This window comes from Aythya fuligula, chromosome 31, assembly GCF_009819795.1.
Source record: "Aythya fuligula isolate bAytFul2 chromosome 31, bAytFul2.pri, whole genome shotgun sequence".
Lineage (NCBI taxonomy): Eukaryota > Metazoa > Chordata > Aves > Anseriformes > Anatidae > Aythya > Aythya fuligula.
Window position 1 is genome coordinate 390764 of NC_045589.1, and position 24520 is coordinate 415283.

At 51.2% G+C, this 24520-nt stretch overlaps 2 protein-coding genes across 2 annotated transcripts in view; one reads left to right on the forward strand and one right to left on the reverse strand.

Annotated features, from left to right (window-relative positions):
* Positions 1-24520, reverse strand: part of LOC116500129 (antigen WC1.1-like) — a 269452-nt gene that overhangs the window by 79946 nt on the left and 164986 nt on the right. The gene's annotated exons all lie outside the window — the stretch shown is intronic.
* On the forward strand, positions 2006-2962 carry LOC116500155 (olfactory receptor 14A16-like). Its single transcript, XM_032205073.1, has one exon. The coding sequence runs from the start codon at positions 2006-2008 to the stop codon at positions 2960-2962; it is 957 nt and encodes a 318-aa protein (XP_032060964.1).

The window sequence follows — 24520 nt, forward strand, 5'->3', positions numbered from 1 at the left end:
TGCTGAGCTGGGCTCCTGGGCTCCTGGGCCCAAGGGGAGCTCCTGGCAAGCGGGCAGCACTGCAGAGAGACAGCTCTGCCCAGGAGCAGCTCCTCTGCACAGCACAGAAGGGCTGGGGGCACTGCCTGCAGGGGACAAGAGTGGCTGAGAGAAGGGAGGGAGATGTTAAAGGCAGTGTGGAGGGGGGATGCTGAGAGCTCACTGCAGGAGAAATCTTCACAACCCTGAACAGGGTAAGTCTCTGGCTGTAGGGGAACACAGCTGTTGTTCCTGGTGCCATCTCCAGATTTTCTGGCAAATCCCACAGCCTATGGGATCTTTCATGAGGACTCTCAGTGTTTGGATAAGAGGAGAAGAACAAGGTCCAGAGCAGGGTTTAACTGTGAAAACTATCAGAAGGAGAGGACTTGAGAGTTTCTTCTTTCAGGGCTGGCTGTTGCGTGTGCAGGCAGGGGTGGCCAGGGCTGTGGTGCAGAACAGGGTCCCTGCTGTGCCCCAGGAGCTGTGTGCCAGGGCAGGGCCTCTGCTGCCTGCCAGGCTCAGCACTCAGCTTGCCTGGGGAGCTGCCCAGAGAGATGCGGGTAGAAGCTGTGAGTGGAAGGAGCCTCCTGGCAGGACAGGGTAGGGCAAGATCCTGCTGGTGTCCAGATGCTGCTGCCTTGGACAGGCTTCTCACAGCTCCACAGCATCCCCACTACATCTTTGGGGATATTCTTGACAGTGAAAACCAAGGCAGGGACTACCTGAAGGGAAGACACTCTTTGGAGTCTGTGCTTTAAATTTCCTTCCCTGATGGGCAGTCAGAATGATCATTAGGAAGTTGTCAGGTTTGTATTAGTAAAACAAGCTCCAAGATCATTACACTGAAAGAGATCTGTAGGTCTATGAGGAACCTCATAAGTCAGCAGAACTCTCCTCCTGTCCAGATGCTGCTCTATGAGTCAGGCTCCAGAGCACCCCGAGGGTATTTTGGAAGGGACTTTTCAGGAGGAAGATCAGAGCAAGGAATTCTTGAAGGGAAGGTGTTTGCATTTCGACTTCTCTCCTCTTGCTTTTCTGGGTGGCAGTGGGAGATGGGAATTTATTTCTACATTTTGATGAAGACCCTGAGAGCCCAGTTCTTCTTAGCTCTTGATAGGTACGAGCTACTCCTTAGCCACAGAACACATGGAGATATTCCTGAAAATTATACAGGGACAGGCAGTGTCTGCAAGACAGAGTTGAGCACACAGCAGGTGGAATGTTGTCTGTGAGCCATGGCAGGGAGGAGAAGTGGGGAGAGAGAAGCAGCTGCCATCAGGGACAACTCTAGGAAGTAGAGACCTGGGCAGGGATGGAAGAAGGAGCTGCTGCCTGAAACACCAAGGGAGGGAGGATTCAGACACTCTCTGCCAGGCCTGCAGTGCAGGCGCCTTCTCTGCAGCAACCCCCTGCTCTCCTCTGCCACCCAGCACAGCCTCTGCCCTCAGGGGCTTTAGGGCATGAGCCAGCTCTTCCTCAGCTGGACCTCCAGAATAAGAGAGAAGCCTGTGTCTTTAGAGGTGATACACAACAATGAGGCTAAGAGTACCTGCCCTTCAGTGTCACTTCCAAAGGTGGATGGCAAGCTTAGTAATGTGAAGGCTTCCCTGCATGCCCATCTCCCTTTCTCTATGTCGGCTGTTTGGAGCATTGTGGTATTCTTTCTTATTTGTCCACCTGTGTGGGGGTTTCTTAATCTCTTTGTCAGGGGTACAGGTGGGTGTAAGCTTCTGTTCCGACATGGAATGCTGGGCCCTGCCCTGAGGGCATCTTTTTGGGAACAAGGTGCCCAAGTTTCATTTTAAACTGTCAGACATGCTGTCATCTAGTTGGGAGGGTTGGAGATGAGCTGACTTATTCCTCATTCAACTCATGGAAAGGTAATTTCTGTGGGAGAAGGTGTGAATTTTGCTGAGAAATCTCTCTAACTTGTCCCTCTTTTTTTCCTCCATGGATAGCCAACCCTGCCCTGAGAGGACAGCAAATGTCCAACAGCACCTTCCCCACAGAGTTCCTCCTCTTGCCATTCGCAGACACACGCGAGCTGCAGCTCCTACACTTCGGGCTCTTCCTGGGCATCTACCTGGCTGCCCTCCTGGGCAACGGCCTCATCCTCACAGCCATAGCCTGTGACCACCACCTCCACACCCCCATGTACTTCTTCCTCCTCAACCTCTCTCTCCTTGACCTGGGCACTATTACCACCACTGTTCCCAAAGCTATGGCCAATTCCCTGTGGGATACCACGACCATTTCCTATGCAGGCTGTGCTACCCAAGTCTTTTTCTCTATTCTCTTTGTCGCAGCAGAGTTTTCTCTTCTCATCATCATGGCCTATGACCGCTACATTGCCATCTGCAGACCCCTGCACTATGGGACAATAATGGCCAACAGAACTTGTGTCAACATGATAGCAGCTGTCTGGAACAGTACTTTTCTCTATGCTGTGCTGCACACAGCCAATACATTTTCACTGCCCCTCTGCCAGGGAAATCTCCTGGACCAGTTCTTCTGTGAACTTCCCCAGATCCTCAAGCTCTCCTGCTCAGATGCGTACCTAAGAGAAGCTGGACTTCTTGTGGTTAGTGTTGTTTTAGCATTTGGGTGTTTTGTTTTCCTTGTGCTGTCCTATGTGCCAATCTTCAGGGCTGTGCTGAGGATCCCCTCAGAGCAGGGCCAGCACAAAGCCTTTTCCACATGCCTCCCTCACCTGGCTGTGGTCTCCCTGTTCATCAGCACTGGCATGTTTGCCTACCTGAAGCCCCCCTCCATCTCTTCTCCATTCCTCAACCTTTTGCTGGCAGTTTTGTACTCCATGGTGCCCCCAGCTCTGAACCCCCTCATCTACAGCATGCAAAACAAGGAGCTCAAGTGTGCTGTTAGGAGACAGATTTGGGGAATGTTTTCCAGTACTTATAAAGATCCCTGCACTGTCCAATAATGAATACAAGTACATCCCCTTCCAAGCTTGTGTTGTCTTTGTACTTATCATTATTATTATTAATTATTATTTTTTTAGGCTGTTGGGTTATTATTACTGCTTCTGTTCCTTGCATTTGTACATAAATATTTGGATTCCCCCTACTGCTGTGAATGAACAAGCTTGTACTGTCCCATTAGCAGGCCATATAGATGTGCATCTAACACCGTGAGTCAGTGAAGACTCTCTCATGACATCTCAGTAATAAAACAGAATTACCCTAGTGCAATGCCTGAAGGCTGGGACTTCCTTCCCCCCAAAAATGTGTCAAGAATAGGCCCAAAGAATTGCTCCCCACAAGGATCTGTACCTGCTTTAGTTCAGGAGGGAATGGCGCATTTTTGCATTGTGACCTGTCAGAGACCAAGGACTAGATTTAAGACTCACCCATGGGTGTCTGCTGACAGCAGAGGCAGCAAATAGTCACTGCATTACATAGCCAGGGCCATTCCCACATGTGATCCATAGGTGATGTCTTTCAGGAGGGGAATCTGGAGCTGCCTGCAGAGCCCAGGATACCTCCAGGGACACTGGAGCCTGGTGTGGGCAGTGACTGCAGCCCCTCTGAAAGTGAGAGATCTCCCACTGTGAGCTCAGCCACAGTGAAAGAACTAAAGCCAGGTATTTCAGGGAACCTGTGACTCCGCAATCTCAGGGAAGAGAGTGGGCATCCAGCAGGCAGAGGAGAGGGAAGCTGTGGAGTGATTCATTTCTCCCTTCGTAAAGTACCTCTGTCTGGTACAGAACCACAGCCTGTTTGTTGTGCGCAGCAGCAGCTTGGGGACCACATGTGGGGAGTGTGGGGATGGCCATTCCCCACTGCCCAAGGGGAGCTAATCTTTGAAATTTGACCAGCTCCATCATTCTGCTGGCATCAGTGTCTGTAATGGTGAAACAGCTTCTGTGGATCAGCACTGGGTCATGGGCTCAGACATTTCAATACCCAGCTGCAGAAAGCACTGACTATCCTGCTCTACTGTAAAGCTATCACTGCTCAGAGAAGATGATGGTAGTGAACACCTCCAGAGGTTCCTTCTGACTCAGGGAAGAAAGGGCTAGACTGTGGAGTTAGAGTGCATGACCATGCTGTGTTTTGAGGCCTCGCCGCTGTTTGTAATCCCTGCTCCTCAAGGTTACACAGTGAGTGGTGGCATTCTCAAAATGAGTCTCTGCCCTTGGGAACCTGGAGTACAGCTGGTGCAATGATACTACAGAAAAGTTCTCAGAGACAGAATCACAGAATCACAGAATCACAGAATTTTCTAGGTTGGAAGAGACCTCAAGATCATCGAGTCCAACCTCTGACCTAACGCTAACAGTCCCCACTAAACCATTTCCCTAAGCTCTACATCTAAACGTCTTTTGAAGACTTCCAGGGATGGTGACTCCACCACTTCCCTGGGCAGCCTGTTCCAATGCCTCACAACCCTTTCAGTGAAGAAGTTCTTCCTAACATCTAACCTAAAACTCCCCTGGCTCAACTTAAGCCCATTCCCCCTCGTCCTGTCACCAGGCACGTGGGAGAACAGGCCAACCCCCACCTCGCTACAGCCTCCCTTGAGGTACCCATAGAGAGCGATAAGGTCGTCTCTGAGCCTCCTCTTCTCCAGGCTGAACAAGCCCAGCTCCCTCAGCCGCTCCTCGTAGGACTTGTTCTCCAGGCCCCTCACCAGCTTCGTTGCCCTTCTCTGAACCCGCTCAAGCGTCTCCATGTCCTTCTTGTAGCGAGGGGCCCAAAACTGAACACAGTACTCGAGGTGCGGCCTCACCAGAGCTGAGTACAGGGGGACGATTACCTCCCTAGCCCTGCTGGTCACACTGTTCCTGATACAAGCCAGGATGCCGTTGGCCTTCTTGGCCACCTGAGCACACTGCTGGCTCATATTCAGCCCACTATCCACCATCACTCCCAGGTCCTTCTCTGCCTCGCAGGTCTCCAACCATTCCTCTCCCAGTCTGTAGCTCTGCTTGGGGTTATTGCGCCCCACGTGCAGGACCCAGCACTTGGACTTGTTGAACTTCATGCAGTTGACCTCAGCCCATCGGTGCAGCCTATCCAGATCCTCCTGCAGAGCCTTCCTACCCTCGAGCAGATCGACACACGCACCTAACTTGGTGTCATCTGCGAACTTACTGAGGGTGCACTCGATGCCCTCGTCCAGATCATCGATGAAGATATTAAAGAGGACCGGCCCCAGCACCGAGCCCTGGGGGACTCCACTAGTGACTGGCCTCCAACTGGACTTGGCTCCATTCACCACGACTCTTTGGGCCCGGCTATCCAGCCAGTTTCTAACCCAACGAAGCGTGCGCCAGTCCAAGCCAAGAGCAGCCAGTTTCTTGAGGAGAATGCTGTGGGAGACGGTGTCAAAAGCCTTGCTGAAGTCAAGGTAGACCACATCCACAGCCTTTCCCTCATCCACCCAGCGCGTCACTCTGTCATAGAAGGAGATCAGGTTCGTCAGGCATGACCTGCCTTTCATAAAGCCATGCTGACTGAGCCTGATCGCCTGCTTCCCCTTCAAGTGCTGCATGATGACTCTCAGGAGGATCTGCTCCATGAGCTTTTCTGGCACTGAGGTCAAACTGACAGGCCTGTAGTTTCCCGGGTTTGCCCTCCGGCCCTTCTTGTAGATGGGCGTCACGTTTGCTAGCCGCCAGTCGATTGGGACCTCCCCCGATAGCCAGGACTGCTGATAAATGATGGACAGTGGCTTGGCCAGCTCCTCTGCCAGTTCACTCAGTACCCTTGGGTGGATCCCATCCGGCCCCATCGATTTGTGCACATCTAAGTGCCGTAGCAGGTCACCAACCAGTTCTTCATGGATAGTGAGGGCCACGTCCTGCTCCCCATCCCCTTCCACCAGCTCAGGGTACTGGGTATCCAGAGAACATCCGGTATTGCCCCTAAAGACTGAGGCAAAGAAGTCATTGAGCACCTCCGCCTTTTCCTCATCTCTTGTAACTAAGTTTCCCCCCACATCCAGTAAAGGATGGAGATTCTCCTTAGTCCCCCTTTTTGTGTTGATGTATTTATAGAAACGTTTTTTGTTATCTTTAACGGCAGTAGCCAGATTGAGCTCCAGATGAGCTTTGGCCTTCCTAATTTTGTCCCTGCACAGCCTCGCTACTTCTTTAAAGTCCTCCTTAGTGGCCTGCCCACTTTTCCAAAGCTTATAAACCCTCTTTTTCCTCCTAAGATCAAGCCACAATTCTCTGTTGAGCCAGGCCGGTCTTCTTCCCCGCCAGCTCGTCTTTGGGCACGTGGGGACAGACCGTTCTGTGCCATTAAGATTTCCCTCTTGAAGAGCGCCCAGCCTTCCTGGACTCCTCTGCCCTTCAGAACCGCCTCCCAAGGGACTCCACCAACCAGTGTCCTGAGCAGCTCAAAGTCAGCCCTCCGAAAGTCCAATACAGCGGTTTTACTGGTCCCCTTCCTGGCCTCGCCAAGAATAGTGAACTCCACCATTGCGTGGTCACTCTGCCCAAGACAGCTCCCGACAATCACGTCCTCCACCAGTCCTTCTCTGTTTGTGAAGAGAAGGTCTAGCGGGGCACCACCCCTGGTAGGTTCACTAACCAGCTGCGTCAGGAAACTATCTTCCACGCTCTCCAGAAACCTCCTAGACTGCTTTCTCAGGGCTGTGTTGTGCTTCCATGATATGTCAGGGAAGTTGAAGTCCCCCACGAGTACAAGAGCTGACGATTTTGCAACTTCTGTCAGCTGCCTGTAGAATTCCTCATCCATCTCCTCATCCTGGTTCGTCAGTCTATAGCAGACCCCGACCAGGACACTAGCCTTGTTGTCCCTGCCGATCCTAACCCAAAGGGACTCGACCTTGTCATTCCCAGCCTCGAGTTCTACAACCTCGAAAGACTCTCTAATATAGAGAGCCACACCACCACCCCTTCTGTGCTGCCTGTCCCTTCTATAGAGCTTATAGCCAGGCATTGCAGCACTCCAGTCATGAGACTGGTCCCACCACGTCTCCGTGATGGCAACCAAGTCGTAGCCTGCCTGCCGCACGATGGCTTCCAGCTCCTCCTGTTTGTTACCCATGCTGCGTGCATTGCTGTAGATGCACTTCAGCTGGGCCATTGCCTTATCCTCCGGCCTTGCCATTGTTCCCCCTGGCACAGCACCAACAATCCTAGCCTCAGCCCCATCCCCCTTCCTACCTAGTTTAAAGCCCTCTCAATGAGCCCTGCCAGCTCCTGGCCCAGGATCCTTTTTCCCCTAAAAGATAGGGACCCGTCTGTGGCCATCAGGCCAGGTGCTGAGTAAAGTGCCCCATGATCGAAAAACCCAAGATTTCTGCGTTGGCACCAGTCCCGGAGCCACGTGTTTAACAGGTGGGCTTTCCGTGTCCTCTCTGAACCCCTCCCTGCCACCGTAGGAATGGACGAAAACACCACCTGCACTCCCGCTCCATCCACTAACCGACCCAGTCCCCTAAAGTCCCTTTTGATAGCCTTGAGGCTTCTCTCTTCGATGTTATCACTGCCCGCCTGGACTATCAAAAGTGGGTAATAGTCAGAGGGGCGTACCAGGTTAGGAAGCTTCCTGGCAACGTCCCTGACCCTGGCCCCAGGGAGACAGCAGACTTCCCTACAGGTAGGGTCAGGCCGACAAATAGGGCCCTCTGTTCCCCTACGAATAGAGTCTCCAACAACAATCACCCTCCTGTCTTTCTTGGTGGAGGCAGTCCTGAGGCACGGAGTTGACCTCCTCGCCCCAGGCATCCTCCTGGGAACATTTGCTACCTCTTCCTCACACACCGGCCTCTCAATCTCCAGGGCCTCAAACCTGTTGCGTAAGGGCACCTGGGAAGGTGGGGCCGGAAGGGGAGGGCGTCGCCTGCGATGTCGAGCAGGGACCTGTTTCCATTCCTCCTCAGCTCCCAGATCCCCTCCCTCTGCCCGACGGGGACAGGGCAGGGGGTCCGCCCCCATTTGAGGAGTCTCACCTCGGCACCTCCCCTTGAGGCTCTGCAGGGAGTTACTCCAGAAGTCTATCTCTCGCTCACACTCCCTGATGGCCCTCAACCTCTCCACCTCCTCCTTGAGCTCCGCCACCATGTGGACCAGGTCGTCCACCTGCTCGCACCTCACGCACGCAGTTTCTCTGCCTCCCGCTGATGGCAGCAACAGGCTCAAACATGTCTTTGAGGCTCAAACAATGTCAATGAGACATTGCAAGACATTCCAGAATGACTGAATCACAAATTGGTTGGAGTTGGAAAAAGTCTCTCCCCATATTACTTGTTCCCTTTAAGCACTGGAAGGCAAGAAGGTTCCCCCCAGAATCTTCTCTTCTCTAGGCTCAACAAACCCAGCAGGCTCAGCTTGCCTTCACAGGAGAGGTGTTCCACTCCACTGATTATTGCTGTGGCTCTGCTCTGGTCCCACTCTCTAAGTCCTATGTCCAAAATCTTATGTGTCTCTTGTGCTGGGGCCCCGGAGCTGGATGCAGAACTCCAGGTGGGGTCTCACAAGAGCAGAGAAGAGAGGAAGAATCACCTCCCTCAACCTGCTGGTCACTCTGCTTTTGATGCAGCCCAGGATACTGTAGTCTTTTGGGGCTGCAAGTGGACATTCCTGACTCATGTTGAGCTTCTCTTCAACCAGCACCCTCAGGTCCTTCTCATCAGGGCTACTCTCAATCCATTCTTTCTGGCCTGTGTTTGTGCTTGGGATTGCCCCAACCATTATGTGGGGAACAGACTGGTGTGTCTAACCCAGCTCCAACCCCCTGCCACAGGTCTTTCCTTTTCCATCAATAGAGAGATGACGTTTTCTGTAAGGGCACCTCAGGCTTTGGGGGAAGACTCTTCTTCCCTTGTCGTTGCCACGTTCCATCCTCTGGCGATATTGGCCCCCCTCCCTTCTGTGAGTGCAGTGAGGGAGTTTTGGGTTGTTTGGCTGTGGGCTGTGGGTTCCCTGCAGACTGTGCAGAATCCAGCTTTCCAACTCCTCATCAACCTCCTTGCTGCTACGCAGCCTTCTCCCTGCCTCCTGCAGCTCGGCCCCCTGCTGCAGGAAGTCCTCCAGCTGGGTGCACCTTTGGCAGGCAGTTCTGCTGCCTGTCCCTGCCCCAGGGGAAAGGCCTGGGCACTTCCAGCAGCCTGAGGTCTGCACGGCAGCCTCACTCCTCGGCAGCTCTGTCTGGGTGGAGACATCAGCCACCGCTGGGGCAGGTGGTGCTGGTGGCCCAGCTGGACCTGCAGCCTCTGCCTGGAGATGAGTGGCTACCGTTCTGCCTTGAGGATCAGTGGGGTGCATGCCCTCAGGCTGTGCAGGCCTGGGTGTGGGGTGCAGGTGTACCTGGTGCCTCCCACCCTTTGCTGGATGGCCCTCTCTCACTGGGTGCCCTCCGTGCACCTCCTGGGTCAATGGCTGCACCAACAACAGCACCAGCCAGACCTGCTCCGTTTCCCCACATTGTTGGCCATGCTCCTGGTCACTGGCACTCGTGGGGGTGGGGATTGGTTGCCATCAATGCCCATGCTTTATCAGCCACTCTGGTGAGAGCTGCAAGCTCTAGTCAGGTCTCTGCGCTCCCCTGGAATTGTCCTTGCTCAGGAAACCCTTGTAGGCTGTGATCTGCCACTGCTCTGGAGAAAGTGACTGCCTGGAGCTGATCACCTCAGATGATTACAGAGTAATGCTGGACACAGGTCCAGCACAGACTGGGAGACAAGTGGCTAGAGAGCAGCTCAGCAGAAAGGGCTCTGGGGGTGCTCGTTGACAGCAGGCTCAACATCAGCCAGCAGGGTGCCCTGGCAGCCAAGAGGGCAAAAACCATCTTGGGATGCATTAAGCACAGCACAGACAGATGGTCAAAAGAGGTGAGTTTTCAGCTATATTGAGCATTGGTGCAGCCTCCCCTTAAATCACGTATGCAATTCCGGTGTTCACAATAGAAGAAAGACGTGGAGTTGAAAGCATCCAGAGGAGGACAGCAAAGGTGGGCTGGAAGGCATGTCCTGTGAGGAGAGCCTGAGGACAGTTGGGTTGTCTAGTCTGGAGAAAAGAAGGCTGAGGGGTGACCTCATTACTCTTGACAACTTCCAGAGAAGGAGAAGTGGAGAGGGAGGTGACGATCTTTTCTCCCTGGTAACTGACAGGATGTGTGGGAATGACAACAAAGCTACACAAGGAGAGGTTCACACTGGAGATAAGAAACCTTTCACTTCTGTGAGGGTGGTCAAACACAGGAACAGGCTTCCTAGAGACCTGGTTGATGCCTCAGGCCTGTCAGTGTCAGAGAGGCATTTAGACAATGCTCTCATATATAGTCTCTGACTTCCGGGTTAGCCCTCAAGAGATTGGTCACTTGTACCAGATACCCTTTGAAGGTCTCTTCAAACTGAACTATTCTGTTCCATTTGGTTCAATCTGTTTTGATCCACTTAAATTCTATTCTATAAATCTAGACAGCCCCTAGCCTGTGTCACAGTAGGGCAGTTGTCCACCTCAGAAGCAGAAATGGGGTTTTGTCCTTGTTGGACATCATGGAGTTTCAATTGGCCTATCCCTCCAACACTGTTATTATTGGAAAAGGGAATACTGTGGGGGATTGTATTGAATCCAGGTAAATGAGACCCACTTCTCTCCTTTCACTCAGAGATGTGGTCATTTCATCCTAGGAAATATTGCAGGTGGTCAGGTATGGTCTACCCTCACTTTCAGTCACTTTCTTATCAATACTCCAAGCAATGAGATCCAAGAGGACATGCTCTGGAAAGACTCCTCAACCAAAGTAATACTAAGCAAGCTTTAGCTCCCCAGCTCATCTTGTGGACCTTCTTGAAATCTGCATGCAACTTTTGCAGAGGAATGTTTTATGGCAATGAGCTTTTCTGCCTTTCAGGGCTACTGACAATGAGATCTCCACTAACAGCCTCCTGAACAGGCCCAGAAATGCTGCTTTGAGGTCTGGCACCTAAGTCTTCTATCTCCTTCCTTATGTCCCTCAGCTCTGACATCAGGCCAAGATGTTTCTTTTCCTTTGGGAAGCCTGGTAGCAAATTTCCAAAACTCCACGTGTGCAAAGACTTTAAAGCCAGAGACATGCTGGAGTGGACAGCAGTTGGGAACGTACAGTTGAAATGGGACGTCAACAGAGAGAGCAAACCCTGCTGTCCCCAAGGACAGAGAGAATCAGAGCTGGGATGCCCTGGGCAGGCCTGGCAGGAAACAGATTTGCTGCCAGATGTGTCTCTGCAGCCCCTGAAGGCCTCTGGCAGAGGTGAAGCTGATCTCCAGGAACAACCAGGTGCTGCTGACAGGCACTCTGTGAAAACTGTTGGCTTGTTCAATGACATCAAGAGGCTGAGTAAAAGTGGAGGGAGGGAGCAAACTGTCTGCAATTGCTGCCTTGGTTTTCTGCCATGCGTTTGCTCTGGATGGTGATGGCTTTCCTTCCCAGGACCAGTGCTGGCCCTTCCAGCCACAGGTAGTTTTGTGTGAGAGTCTTGACATCTGATGTAGCACTACAGGCCCGGTATTTGGCCATAACAAAATCAAGAACCTTCCCTGAATTGGCTTAGGCAATGTGGAGATGTCCATGAGGCCACTGCCATTATGGTCAGTAATGGAGATGTTGTAAACATGGTTGATGGAGAAGACAGAAAGTTAGCTCTCCCTGTGCTACATGACTCCATATCGTCAAGTGAAAGCAGTGTAGGTTGCTCAGAGAATACTAATGGACACTAAAAAGATTCAGTGGTGCTAAATGCAGGCATCTGCTCTCATTTCTGTTAGCCCAAGAAAATCTCCCTGCACTTAAAAATGATGCTCTCGGATACTCCCTGGCTCCCACAATTAATCCATCAGAGCATGCAGTTACCTGCATCTGTCTCTGGCCACCTCTGGAAAATCAGCTCCCTCCTGGCCTCTGTCTCCATTCAATGTGCTGGGAGCTGAGGCAAGCAGATTACATGGAGATGCCTGGTTTGTGCCCAGGCAAGAGGAATCCTGTGGGCTTGTGTAAGGCACGGGAGGGAGCTGAACCCCCTTCTACCTTCTGGACTGCAAAGAATGAGATGTCTTGGTTGACTAAGCTGAAACCCTTTCCTCACTAGGTCCTTGCATGGATGACCTGCCTGAAACCAGGACATGGAAAGGTGATTCTGTGTCATTCCCCGTATTGTTCATCTGACAATGCATAATGACAGTGCTGGAAATGAGTTTCCTTACCCAGTGGGAGGAAGGAACATCAGGGATTGCTTCACTTTCAAAGTCAATTCCCTTGGAGGTCCAGGGACACCTCCAGGGAGGCTGAAGGGGTAGAGACAGGGAGGCCTTGGGATGGAGCTGTGCTGCTGAGCTGGGCCAGGCTCGGGGGCCAAAGGTGATCTGCTGGCAATTAGGCAGCGCTGCAGAGAGACAGCTCTGCCCAGGAGCAGCTCCTCTGCATAGCACAGCAGGGCTGGGGGCACTGCCTGCAGGGGGCAAGGGCGTCTGAGAGAAGGGAGGGAGATATTAATGGCAGTGTGGAGGCACTGTAAAAAAAAAAAAAAAAAAAAAAAAAAAAAAAAAGGCAGTGTAAAGGCAGTGCTGAGAGCTCACTGTGGGAGAAATCTTCACAGCTCTAACATGGTAAGTGTCTGTGTGAGGGCAGGTAATGCAATATCCTACAGGGTTCTTCTATAGCTGCCACTTCCCATGCAGGCTTCTCTACCACGGCTGGCTTCTCTAGTACAGAGGACAGGGATATTCCCTGGAATACTGATTACCTGACAAAGCTGTCAGAAGGATAGGACATGAGGCTTCCTAATCACCAGGCTGGCTACAGGCTGTGCAGCCAGGTTGCAGGCAGGGGTGACCAGGGCTGTGGTGCAGAGCAGGGTCCCTGCTGTGCCCCAGGGGCTGTGTGCCAGGGCAGGGCCTCTGCTGCCTGCCAGGCTCAGCACTCAGCCTGCCTGGGGAGCTGCCCAGGGTGCTGTGGGGAGAAGCTGTGGGTGGAAGGAGCCCCCACAGCAGGACAGGGCAGAGCAGGGGCAGGATGCTCACAGCACCACAGCACCCCCAGACCATATCAGAGGGGACTCTTCAGACAGAAGATCAAGTCTGTGGCTGCCTGATGTGGTCTGGGCTTTCCTAATGCTGTGCTTTCAGGTTTCTTTGGTTCATCAGGATAGGAATGGAAACAGAGCTGTACAGAGTACAGAAGATTTGGAGTTTCTGTCACCTCAATTTTTATGAGAAACCTCAAAAAGTGCCTTCAGCACCCTCAGACCTTCATAATGCAGCAGCATCACCTTCCCAGTTTCATCAGGGCTTGTGTGACCTGCTCTTCAGCACCTGCACACACTGAGAAGGTTCAGGACAGAGCTGAGCAGACAGCAGATGGGATGGGGTGTGTGAGCACTGGCAGGGCACAGACATGGGGACAGAAATAGAGCTCCTGGAAGGGACTCCTGCAGGCAGCAGAAATGGGCAGGGAGAAAGGGAATTGAAAAAGGAAACCCTGCTGCAGTGAATACAAGGGCACCTCCCTGCTATCCCCTGCAGTGCAGGTTCTGTTCCTGAGCAACCCCCCTCAGCTCTCCTCTCCCACTGAGCAGAGCCTCTGCCCTCTGGGCTGGGGGATTCTGGGCAGGAGCTGCCTGTTGGATAGACAGAGCCCCAGAATAAAGAAGGTCTGCCTCTCCCGTCATGTGCCCTATCCCACTGCCTGGCAAAGGGCTGAGAGCCACTGTTCTGCCCTGGTGCTGCCTGGCAGGCAGCAGGCACGGCTGGGAGGGTGACCCCATTCTGCTTGCTCACCTCTCCCTCCCCTCTCTCGGTCATGCTGCTTTTCCGTCCACTTCTCTGTATTGTTTGTTCTCTTGCACTGGAGATCTGGCATATGTAAGTAATTTGGGACAGCAGGCTGGGGGTCAGCAGAGGAGCAGATGCTGGCACTCAGGCAGAGAATTGTGTTCCTTACAGTGCACTCACCCAGCACAGGGCAGAGTGCCAGCTGGGGAGAGGGAAATATGCTATCCTGAGAAGGGAAGAATGGAAGTTAGCGCGCAGGAGCTCCATGAGAAACAGAGTGGATTTTGCTCAGATACCCTGTCCTGATTGTGCATTTTCCTCCATGGACAGGCAACCATGCCCTGAGGCATTTGATGTCCAACAGCACCTTCCCCACAGAGTTCCTCCTCCTGCCATTCGCAGACACACGCAAGCTGCAGCTCCTGCACTTGGCGCTCTTCCTGGGCATCTACCTGGCTGCCCTCCTGGGCAACGGCCTCATCCTCACAGCCGTAGCCTGCGACCACCACCTCCACACCCCCATGTACTTCTTCCTCCTCAACCTCGCCCTCCTCGACCTGGGCACTATTACCACCACTGTTCCCAAAGCCATGGCCAATTCCCTGTGGGACACCAGGAACATCTCCTACTCAGGATGTATTGCCCAGGTCTTTTTCTTTCTGTTCATGATTGGAGGAGAGTATTGTCTTCTCACCATCATGGCCTATGACCGCTACGTTGCCATCTGCAAACCCCTGCACTACGGGACAATAATGGACAGCAGAACTTGTGTCAACATGGCAGCAGCTGCCTGGGGCAGTGGCTTTCTCAATGGCATGGTGCTCACTGCCAGTACGTTTTCCCTCCCCCTCTGCCAAGGCAATGCCCTGGACCAATTCTTCTGTGAAATCCCCCAGATCCTCAAGCTCTCCTGCTCAGATGTCTACCTCAGGGAAGTTGGACTTGTTCTGATTAGTCTCTCTATAGCTTCAGGGTGTTTTATTTTTATTCTTTTCTCCTACGTGCAGATCATCAGATCAGTGCTGAGGATACCATCCAAGCAGGGACAGCACAAAGCTTTTTCCACGTGCTTCCCTCACCTGGCTGTAGTCTCCATCTTTTCCAGCACTGCCTTATTTGCCTACCTGAAGCCCCCTTCCATCTCCTCCCCATCCCTGAACCTGGGTGTGACAGTGCTGTACTCAGTGGTGCCTCCAGCAGTGAACCCCATCATCTACAGCATGAGGAACCAGCAGCTCAAGGATGCACTGAAGAAGCTGAGTCAATCAGTAGTCCTTCAGCAGCAGTAAGCTGCACATGTCTCTTCACAAGGGATTTCCGATTCATCTCAGGAAACTGCTGGTCTTTGTGCTTTTTTTCTGTGATAATCTTTTTCTGTGATAATTATCTGCCTTCACTCCACTTCTGCAGAGTGGCCTAAACCCACTCTTTTTGACCCAGAGGCCCTTGTATCTGTATCTATTGTTAAGGTATAGCTGGCTACCCCTGTCAGGTCTCTTTAATAAAAGGGTGTTTCCTCAGTGCTGGTGCCTGGTCGTTGGGTTATTCTTCCAATGTTGTGGTCAGGAACAGGATGAAGAAATTGTTTTATTATCAGGTGGAGGTCATTGCTCTATGAAGTTGCTATCCATGGCTCTATGTCCAGGTGGAGGCCAGTGAGGAGTAGTGTCCTTCAAGGCCTGTCTTGGGACCAGCACTGTTTAATATTTTTATCAGAAGACGTAGACAGTGGGATCAAGTGCACCCTCAGCAACTTTGCCAATGACACCAAGCTGAGTGGTGCTGTTGATACAACAAAAGGAAGGGATGATATCTGTTTGGACCTGAGCAAGTTTGAGAAGTGGGCCCATGTGAATCTAAAGAGGTTCAACAAGTCCAAGTGCAAGGCGCTGCACCTGGGCCAGGGCAGTCCCAGACATGAGGACAGACTGGGAGAAGAACTCCTTGAGAGCAGCCCTGCTGAGAAGGACTTGTGGGTTCTGTTGGACAAAAAGTTTGACATGAGGCAGCAGTGCATACTTGCAGCCCAGAAGCCAACTGCACCCCAGGCTCCATCAACAGAGGAGTGTCCAGCAGGATGAGGGAGGTGATTGTGTCCCTCTGCTCTGCCCTTGTGAGGCCTCATTTGGAGTGTAGGGTCCCCAACACGAAAAGAAAGTTGATCTGTTAGAGTGGGTCCAGAGGAGGTTCACATAGCTGATTAGAGGACTGGAGCACATCTCCAGTGAAGAAAGGCTGAGAGAGCTGGGGCTGTTCAGCCTGAAGAAAAGAAGGGTCCTGGGAGACCTCAATGCAGCTTTTCAGTGCTTAAAAGAGTCTTATTGTGGTGGTTTTACCGTGCTGGGCAGCTAAACCCCACAACCGCTCTCTCACTCCCCCTCCTTTAGATGAGGAGGGGGAGAAGTAAAGCAAAGAACAACTCACGGGTTGAGATAAGGATAATTTAATTAAAGGGAAATAATTATAATAATTAAATAAAGACTACCATGAACTAAACAATTTAAATAAGGGGAAATAAAAAGGGAAAGGGAAAAAGGGAGGGGGAAAGGGAGAAAAAAAAAAAAAAGGAGGAAAACAAACAAATAAAACAAATGAAGGCTATGTGGAAGTGCAGAGGAAAGAAATTACTCTCTACTTCCCACAAATGAGCAATGATTGACCACGTCCTTGAAGCAAGACCTCAACGCACGCAGCCGGTGTTCGAGAGGAGGACCGACGTTTCCCAACGAGAGCCCACCCCTCCCCTCTTCTTCCTGTTTCCACCTTTTATTGCTGAGTGTGACATCACATGGTATGGAATATCCCTTTGATTGGTTTAGGTCAGCTGCCCTAGTGATGTTTCTCTCCTCACTTTTTGCCCACCCCCTAGGAGGGTTAGAGAAAGGCCCAATGCTGTGCCACTGCTGCTCAGCAGTAGACACAACACTGGTGTGATAACACTGCTGTTCCAGCTACAAGTACAGAGTACAGCACTGTATGTGCTGCTGCAGGGAAAGTTAACATTCCAGCCAGACCCAGTACAGAAGGGAGATCCTTTCTCTTTACACATTGCTCAGGGCTCTTTCCGGGACAGTATGAGATGGGGATGTGCATTGCCAAGTTCAGGACAGTGGTATGACCTCTGCCTGGTTCATGGTTGGGTGTCAGGAGGCAATGAGGCCCTGGCACTTTAGCGATAAGCTGTCTCCTCATAGGCCACAGTGACACTGACAACAGCCATAGCCATGGACACAAAGAACTTGGTCTTCTTTGGACTTTCATCCTTGCCACAGCCCTTGTTCCATTCCACCCCATGCAGTCCTTGGGACACTCACACCTGCACCTCTTTCCCTGCTGGCTGTAGACCCTCTTCCATGCGGTGTCTCACCGGATCTGAGATGAGTCTGGTAATTGAGGTTTTCTTGGTGGCCGTGCTCCTCGTAAGGCAGCTCTGTAGGAATCTGGCCTGGTTCATGGTGAGCAGACACCACTGCTCATATGGCATCCATGGTGGTGCCCAGGCCCTCCTCTTCCTCCTGGGCACTGCTCACTCAGCAGGGTCCCAGTCTGCCCTGATGTGTGGGGCTCCTCTTCCTCTGGTACAGGACTAGACTCTTCTCCTTGTAAATGTCAAGAGATTACTGTAGATTCATGCAGTTTCTCAAGGCTCCCCCACACTGACGCTCCATTCTGTCAGCTGTTACTGTCTGCAGGCAGACGGTTCAACCTTTGTGTGATTGTGCTATCTCTGAAAAGACAGCAGCATCAGGAGTTGCAGGCAAGTTTGGATAATACAGGAGTAACCAGCTGAATGGAATTGCAGCACAGAATCAAAGAAGGGTAGGGAATTGCAGGCTGCCAGGTTCCACCTTTTCTGTGGTTCCTTGTCCTGTGTGCTGTCATTTTGTCCAGAGCTGTGTCCTAAATGTTATGATACTGTTCAGGGTCAAAATTAGAAGTGGCAATGCCCAGAAGGAGCTCAATTACTGACCTATTACTGTCAAAGACAATCAAAACTGTTTATAGAAATACTTTAAAGGAAGATTAAGGAAAATCTTCATCCTTTATTGTAGGTGGGGTAAACATAGTGACAAGAGATGAGGCAAAGGCTAAGGTACTTAATGCCTTCTTTCCCTCAGTCTTTAGCAGCAGCACCAGTTGTTCTCCTGATACTCAGCCCCCAGAACTGGTGGACTGGGACATGGAGAGGACAAGAGGGGGACGCTTTTCCCCACTTGTTAACTCTCCCTTTCTCCTTCATTTCCCCCTTCTCTTCCAGGATACTGCCAATAGCTCTGCAAAGCTTTGAATATCCTTGGGATGGTCAAAACAGCATGTTCGTATTGTTATGTCTCATGAATATGTTTCAGCTTTTGTTTAACGTCAGACAATTATTTAAGAATGCCATCCAGAGATCTGTCCAGAGGCAGGAGAGTTTGGAGTGGCAGGGATTGAGGGAGGATATGGGCAGGTACCTGTAGCAGTGAACACCTCCAATGCTTTGGAAATTCACCCCTGAACAAATGCAGAATCCAAAAAATCTAGAGAAACCCTTGAAAAAGTGGTGTGATTACGACGGCCATTCCAAAGAGACACAAATCAACATGCTGGGAGTTAACCTCTGCTTACGGAGACTCAATCAATGCCACTCCAACCCCTGTGTTATGCCCTGCAACCACTCCAACACATTCCAAAGGTCCTGCAGCCACTCCAACTACTGTGACAGTTGATTTGGGTTCATGAAGATTGATGAACAACTGGTGATCATTACTACCACAATAATGCACCTGAGGCATTATTGCACTAACCGAGACTCCCTCATTCCATCCATAATGTAAGTCATCAACCGGAGAGCCAAGGAGTGATCAGCAAGACTCACTAACACTTTAATAGTCCCATATGGCCAGGGTGAAAGTATAATGGTAAGTCGAGACTAATGGTAGACTACTGTGGCCTGAATGCCGTCTCTCCACCACTGGGTGCTGCCATGCTGGACATGCCAGAACTGCAATACGAACTGGAGTCAAAGGCAGCCAAGTGATATGCCACAATGGATATCACGAATGCATTTTTTATCTAGCCCTTTGACAACAGGGTGAAGGCCACAGTTTGCTTTCACTTCAGGGGTGTCCAATACACCTAGAATTGACTGTCCCAGGGGTGGATACACAGCCCTGCCATTTGCCATGGACTGATCCAGACTGTTCTGGAACAGGGGGAAGCTTCTGAATACCTGCAGTCCATTGATGGCATCACTGAGTGGGGTAACACAGCACAAGTATTTCAGAAAGAAAATAGTTCAAATCCTTTTGAAAGATGATTTTGTTGTAAACAAAGGTAAGGTCAAGAGGCCTGCAGAGCAGATCCTGCTGCAGGCTGGCCAGGGTCAGGAGACAGCTGCCTGGGGATAGGCTGGGTATTAGTCAATGAGTGTTGAGCAAGTGCCTTGAGAATCACTTGGTTTGTACATTCTGTAATAGTAATAAAAATATTTATTATTATTGATCATAAAATATATAATTATCATCATTATTATTATTATTTTCTCTTTCTTTTCTGTCTTATTAAACTGTCTTTATCTCAACACACAAGCTTTTCGCAGCATCACATTTAGGTTGGAAAAGACCTCCAAGATCACCTAGTCCAACCTCTGACCTAACACTAACAAGTCCTCCACTAAGCCATATCACTAAGTTCAACATCAAAATGTCTTTTAAAGACCTCCACGGATGGTGACTCCACCACCTCCCTGGGCAGCACATTCCAATGCCTATCAGCCCTTTCAGTAAAACAGTTTTTCCTAATATCTAACCTAAACCTCATCTGGTGCAATTTTTACTCATTCCCCCTCATCCTATCACCAGGCGTGTGGGAGAACAGACCAACTCCCACCTCTCTACAGCCTCCTTTAAGGTATCTATAGACAGATATAAGGTCACCCCTGAACCTCCTCCAGGCTAAACAACCACAGCTCCCTCAGCCATTCCTCATAAGACTTGTTCTTCAGACCCCTCACCAGCTTCATCACCCTTCTCTGGACTCGCTCAAGCACCTCGATGTCCTTCTTGTAGCGAGGGGTCCAAAACTGAACACAGTACTGAAGGTGTGGCCTCACCAGAGCCACTTCCCTAGTGCTGCTGGCCACACTGTTTCTGATACAAGCCAGGATGCTGTTGGCCTTCCTGGCCACCTGAGCACACTGCTGGCTCATATTCAGCCGACTATCAACCAATACTCCCAGGTCCTTCTCCGCCTGGCAGCTTTCCAACCACTCATCTCCCAGCCTGTAGATCTGCTTGGGGTTGTTGTGCCCCAGGTGCAGGACCCGGCACTTGGCCTTGTTGAACTTCATGCAGCTGGCCTCAGCCCATCGGTGCAGCCTATCCAGATCCTCTTGTAGAGCCTTCCCACCCTCAAGCAGATCAACACATGCATCTAACCTGGCGTCATCTGCAAACTTACTGAGGGCACACTCTATCCCCTCATCCAGGTCATTGATAAAAATGGCCCTAGTACTCAGCCCTGGGGGACTCCACTAGTGACCGGCCTCCAACTGGATTTAACTCCATTCACCATGACTCTTTGGGCTTGGCTACCCAGAAAATTTTTAACCCAATGAAGCATATGGCAGTCCAAGCCATGAGCAGCCAGTTTCTTGAGGAGAATGTTGTAGGAAATGGTGTCAAAAGATTTACTGAAGTCAAGGTAGACCACAGCCACAGCCTTTCCCTCACCCTCTAAGCACATCACTTTGTCATAGAAGGAGATCAGGTTCATCAAGCAAGACCTGCCTTTCATAAATCCATGCTGACTGGCCCTAATCGCCTGGTTGCTCTGTAAGTACCATGTGATGACACTTAAGATAATGTAGTCCCTGATCCTCCCTGGCACTGAACTCAAACTAACAGGCCTATAGTTTCCCCAGTCTACCCTCCAGCCCTTCTTGTAGATGGGCATCACGTTTGCTAGCCACCAGTCATCTGGGACTTCCCTGGATAGCCAGGGCTGCTGATAAATTATTGAGAGTGGCTTAGTCAGCTCTTCTGCCAGTTGGATATTAGGTTGGATATTAGGAAAAAGTTCTTTACTGAAAGGGTTGTTAGGCATTGGAATGGGCTGACTGGGGAAGTAGTGGAGTCGACATCCCTGGAGGTGTTTAAAAAACGTTTCAATTTAGAGCTTAGTGATATGGTTTAGTGGAGGACTTGTTAGTGTTAGGTCAGAGGTTGGACTTGGTGATCTTGGAGGTCTCTTCCAACCTAGATGCTTCTGTGATTCTGTGAATCCCAACTCCTGTGGGCTTGTGTGAGGCATGGGAGACAGCTGAGCCCCCTCCTAGCTTCTGGACTGCAAAGAATGAGATGCCTTGCTTGATTCAGCTGAAACTCTTCCCTCAGGAGGGGGAATGGAGATCCCTCCCTGTCCTTGGATGGGTGTCCTGCCTAAAACCAGGGCACAGAAAGGTGATTCCTGGACCTCATACTTTTCCTGTATGAGGAATGACAGTGCTGGAAAAGTTTCTTTAAGTTATAGAGGGAAGGAGCATCAGGGATTGCTTCAGTCTGTTTCAAAGTCGATTCCCCTTGAGGCCCAGGGACATGTCAAGAGCTCCCTGTGCTGCTGAGCTGGGCTGGGCTCCTGGGCCCAAGGGGAGCTCCTGGCAAGTGGGAAGTACTGCAGAGAGACAGCTCTGCCCAGGAGAAGCTCTTCTGCACAGCGCAGCAGGGCTGGGGGCACTGCATGAAGGGTACAAGGGTGACTGAGAGAAGGGAGGGACATGTTAAAGGCAGTGTGTGTGTGGGGGGAGGATGCTGAGAGCTGACTGTGGAAGAAATCTTCAGAGCCCTGAACAGGGTAAGTCTCTGGCTTCAGGGCAACGCAGCTGTTGTTCCTGTTGCCATCTCCAAATTTGCTGGCAAATCTCACAGCCTATGGGAGCTTTCAGGAGGACTATCAGAGTTTCTTTGGATAGGAGAAGAATGACAAGCTCCAGAGCAGGGTATTACTTTTCAAAGCTGTCACAGGGATAGGGGATGATGGTTTCTTCTTTTGGGGACAGCTGCAGGCTGCACAGCTGGGGTGCAGGCAGGGGTGTCCAGGGCTGTGGTGCAGAGCAGGGTTCCAGCTGTGCCCCAAAGGCTGTGTGCCCGGGCAGGGCCTCTGCCGCCTGCCAGGCTCAGCACTCAGCCTTCCCAGGGAACTGCCCAGGACACTGCGGGGAGAACCTGTCACTTTAAGGAGCCCCCCAAGCAAGGCAGAGCAGGGTCCTGCTGGTGCCCAGAGGCTGCTTGCTGGGGCAGGCTGCTCACAGTTCCATAGCACCCTTAGGGGCATCTTTGGGGAACATTCTTGACAGGGAAAATGAAAATCTGCAGTATCTGAATGGAAGGCAATCTCTGGGTTTTCTGGTCTCGCTTTCCTACTTTGAAGGGCAACCAGAGGGATGATAATGGAGTTGTCAGGTTTGTGTCAGAGACTGAAGCTCCGTCTCTGAGATCCGTCTCTGGTACACTTTACTAGATACTGTAAAGCAGTATGGATTCCTCCTGAAAACACATAAATATGCCTCATCACCAAGGCATGCTTGGACAGAAAAAATACAGAGCTCACAGGGAAGAGGCAGTGAGACTTTTTGAGGAGGTTTCAGTGGTACATGGTGAAAGTTTTCTTCAGAGAAGTCTCTCTAATATGTCTCTCTTTTCCTCCAAAGGACAGGCAACCAGGCCCTGAGGAAGCAAATGTCCAACAGCAGCTTCCCCACAGAATTCCTCCTCCTGCCATTCGCAGACACACGCGAGTTACAGCTCCTGCACTTCGGGCTCTTCCTGGGCATCTACCTGGCTGCCCTCCTGGGCAACGGCCTCATCCTCACAGCCATAGCCTGTGACCACCACCTCCACACCCCCATGTACTTCTTCCTCCTCAAACTTGCCCTCATCGACCTGGGCACTATTACCACCACTGTTCCCAAAGCCATGGCCAACTCCCTGTGGGACACCAGGACCATTTCCTATACAGGCTGTGCCACCCAGGTCTTTTTACTGTCTTTATCACAGCGGAATTTTACCTACTCACTATCATGGCCTATGACCGCTATGTTGCCATCTGCAAACCCCTACACTACAGGACAATAATGGACAGCAGTACTTGTGTCATCACTGCAGCAGCTGCCTGGGGCATTACTTTTGTCTATGCTGTGTTGCACACTGCCAATACCTTTTCCCTCCCCCCTCTGCCAAGGCAATGCCCTGGACCAGTTCTTCTGTGAGATTCCCCAGATCCTCAAGCTCTCCTGCTCACATGCCTACCTCAGAGAAGCTGGGCTTCTTATGCTTAGTGTATTAATAGCATTTGGGTGTTTTGTTTTCCTTGTGCTGTCCTACGTGCAGATCTTCAGGGCTGTGCTGAGGATGTGCGCAGAGCAGGGCCAGCACAAAGCCTTTTCCACATGCCTCCCTCACCTTGCCGTGGTCTCCCTATTCATCAGCACTGCCTTTTTTGCCTACTTGAAGCCCCCTTTCACATCTTCCTCCTGTCTTAATCTTCTGCTGGCAGTTCTGTACTCGGTGGTGCCTCCAGCAGTGAATCCCCTCATCTACAGCATGAGGAACAAGGAGGTGAAAGAAGCAGTATGGAAAGTGATGACTGGATGCTTTTCAGAAGCAATATACTACCTATCTTCTGCAGATCACTCATAACATAACACATTACTGGCCCAGATGTTATTTTTTCTCTCTTTATTGATTTATTTATATATTATTTTTTCTTTTTTTTTTTTTTCTTTACATTCCTTGTGATAAAGTTATTAACAAAGAAATATGATTGTTCGTCACCTTCCATTTCAGTATCTACTTGTTTCATGTGACTCAGAGACTTGGTGTAAAGAAGGATCCAGGCTCTCTGAATCTTTTAATAAGAGGAACGTCCCTACAGTGACTTGTTCTCCTGATATCCTTCTTTTGAGACCACTGTGGAGCTGCAGGGACACTTGGTTGTGTGCAGACATTGAGGGAGAAAGGGTCCTGGCACAGCAGCAATGCCTGGGAGGCAGACAGCTTGGCCTTTCCCGAGCTGTTCTCCTTCACGTCCCTTCTAAACCCTTGTGTTGCTGTGAGGACTGATAGCTCTTGTCGCTTGCTCACCATGCTGATGTGTTGCAGCCCGGTGTCTACAGGCAGGGACAGGCCAGGGGCACTTCTCTAGAACAGCTGGCTCCATACCAGCATCTCCAGCATAAAAGGGGATCTTCTCAGGGCAGTGCCTGAAGGCTCAGCTCTTCTCCCAAAGGTGCAGTCATGGATATTACTAAGGAATAGACTTGTGCGATTCTCCTTTCTTTGTTTCTCTGTGGGCACGTGAGGGTGAGATCAGAGTCCCAGGATGAGCATTAAGGTAGTGATGGATGATTCTGCTCTTGCTTGTTGGTTTCCAGCACCCATAGAGATTGCTGGGCTGGGAAGAGGACAGGGAGATGTGGAGAGCTGGGGAGGGGATAGGCTGGGCTGGCCTCTGGGCAGAGACAGAGAGGACCAGCAGAACAGGGGACAGCCTGGCAGATGCTGCCCCAGGGCACTGGTCCCAGAGCAGTTCCTTGCAACCACCTTTCCCAGCTCTAGGTTCTAGCCACAGAGTAGAGCGAGACAACCACTTCCCTTGAGCGTCTGGCAATGTTTTTCTTGATGCACCCAAGGATACAGTTGGCCCTCCTGGCAGCCAAAGGACACTGCTGGCTCTTGGTCAAATTGCTGTTGATCAAAATCCCCAGATCCCTTT

Excerpts from the sequence above, each read along its gene's own strand:
- LOC116500155 (XM_032205073.1), top strand. The coding sequence starts at position 2,006 with ATGTCCAACAGCACCTTCCCCACAGAGTTCCTCCTCTTGCCATTCGCA.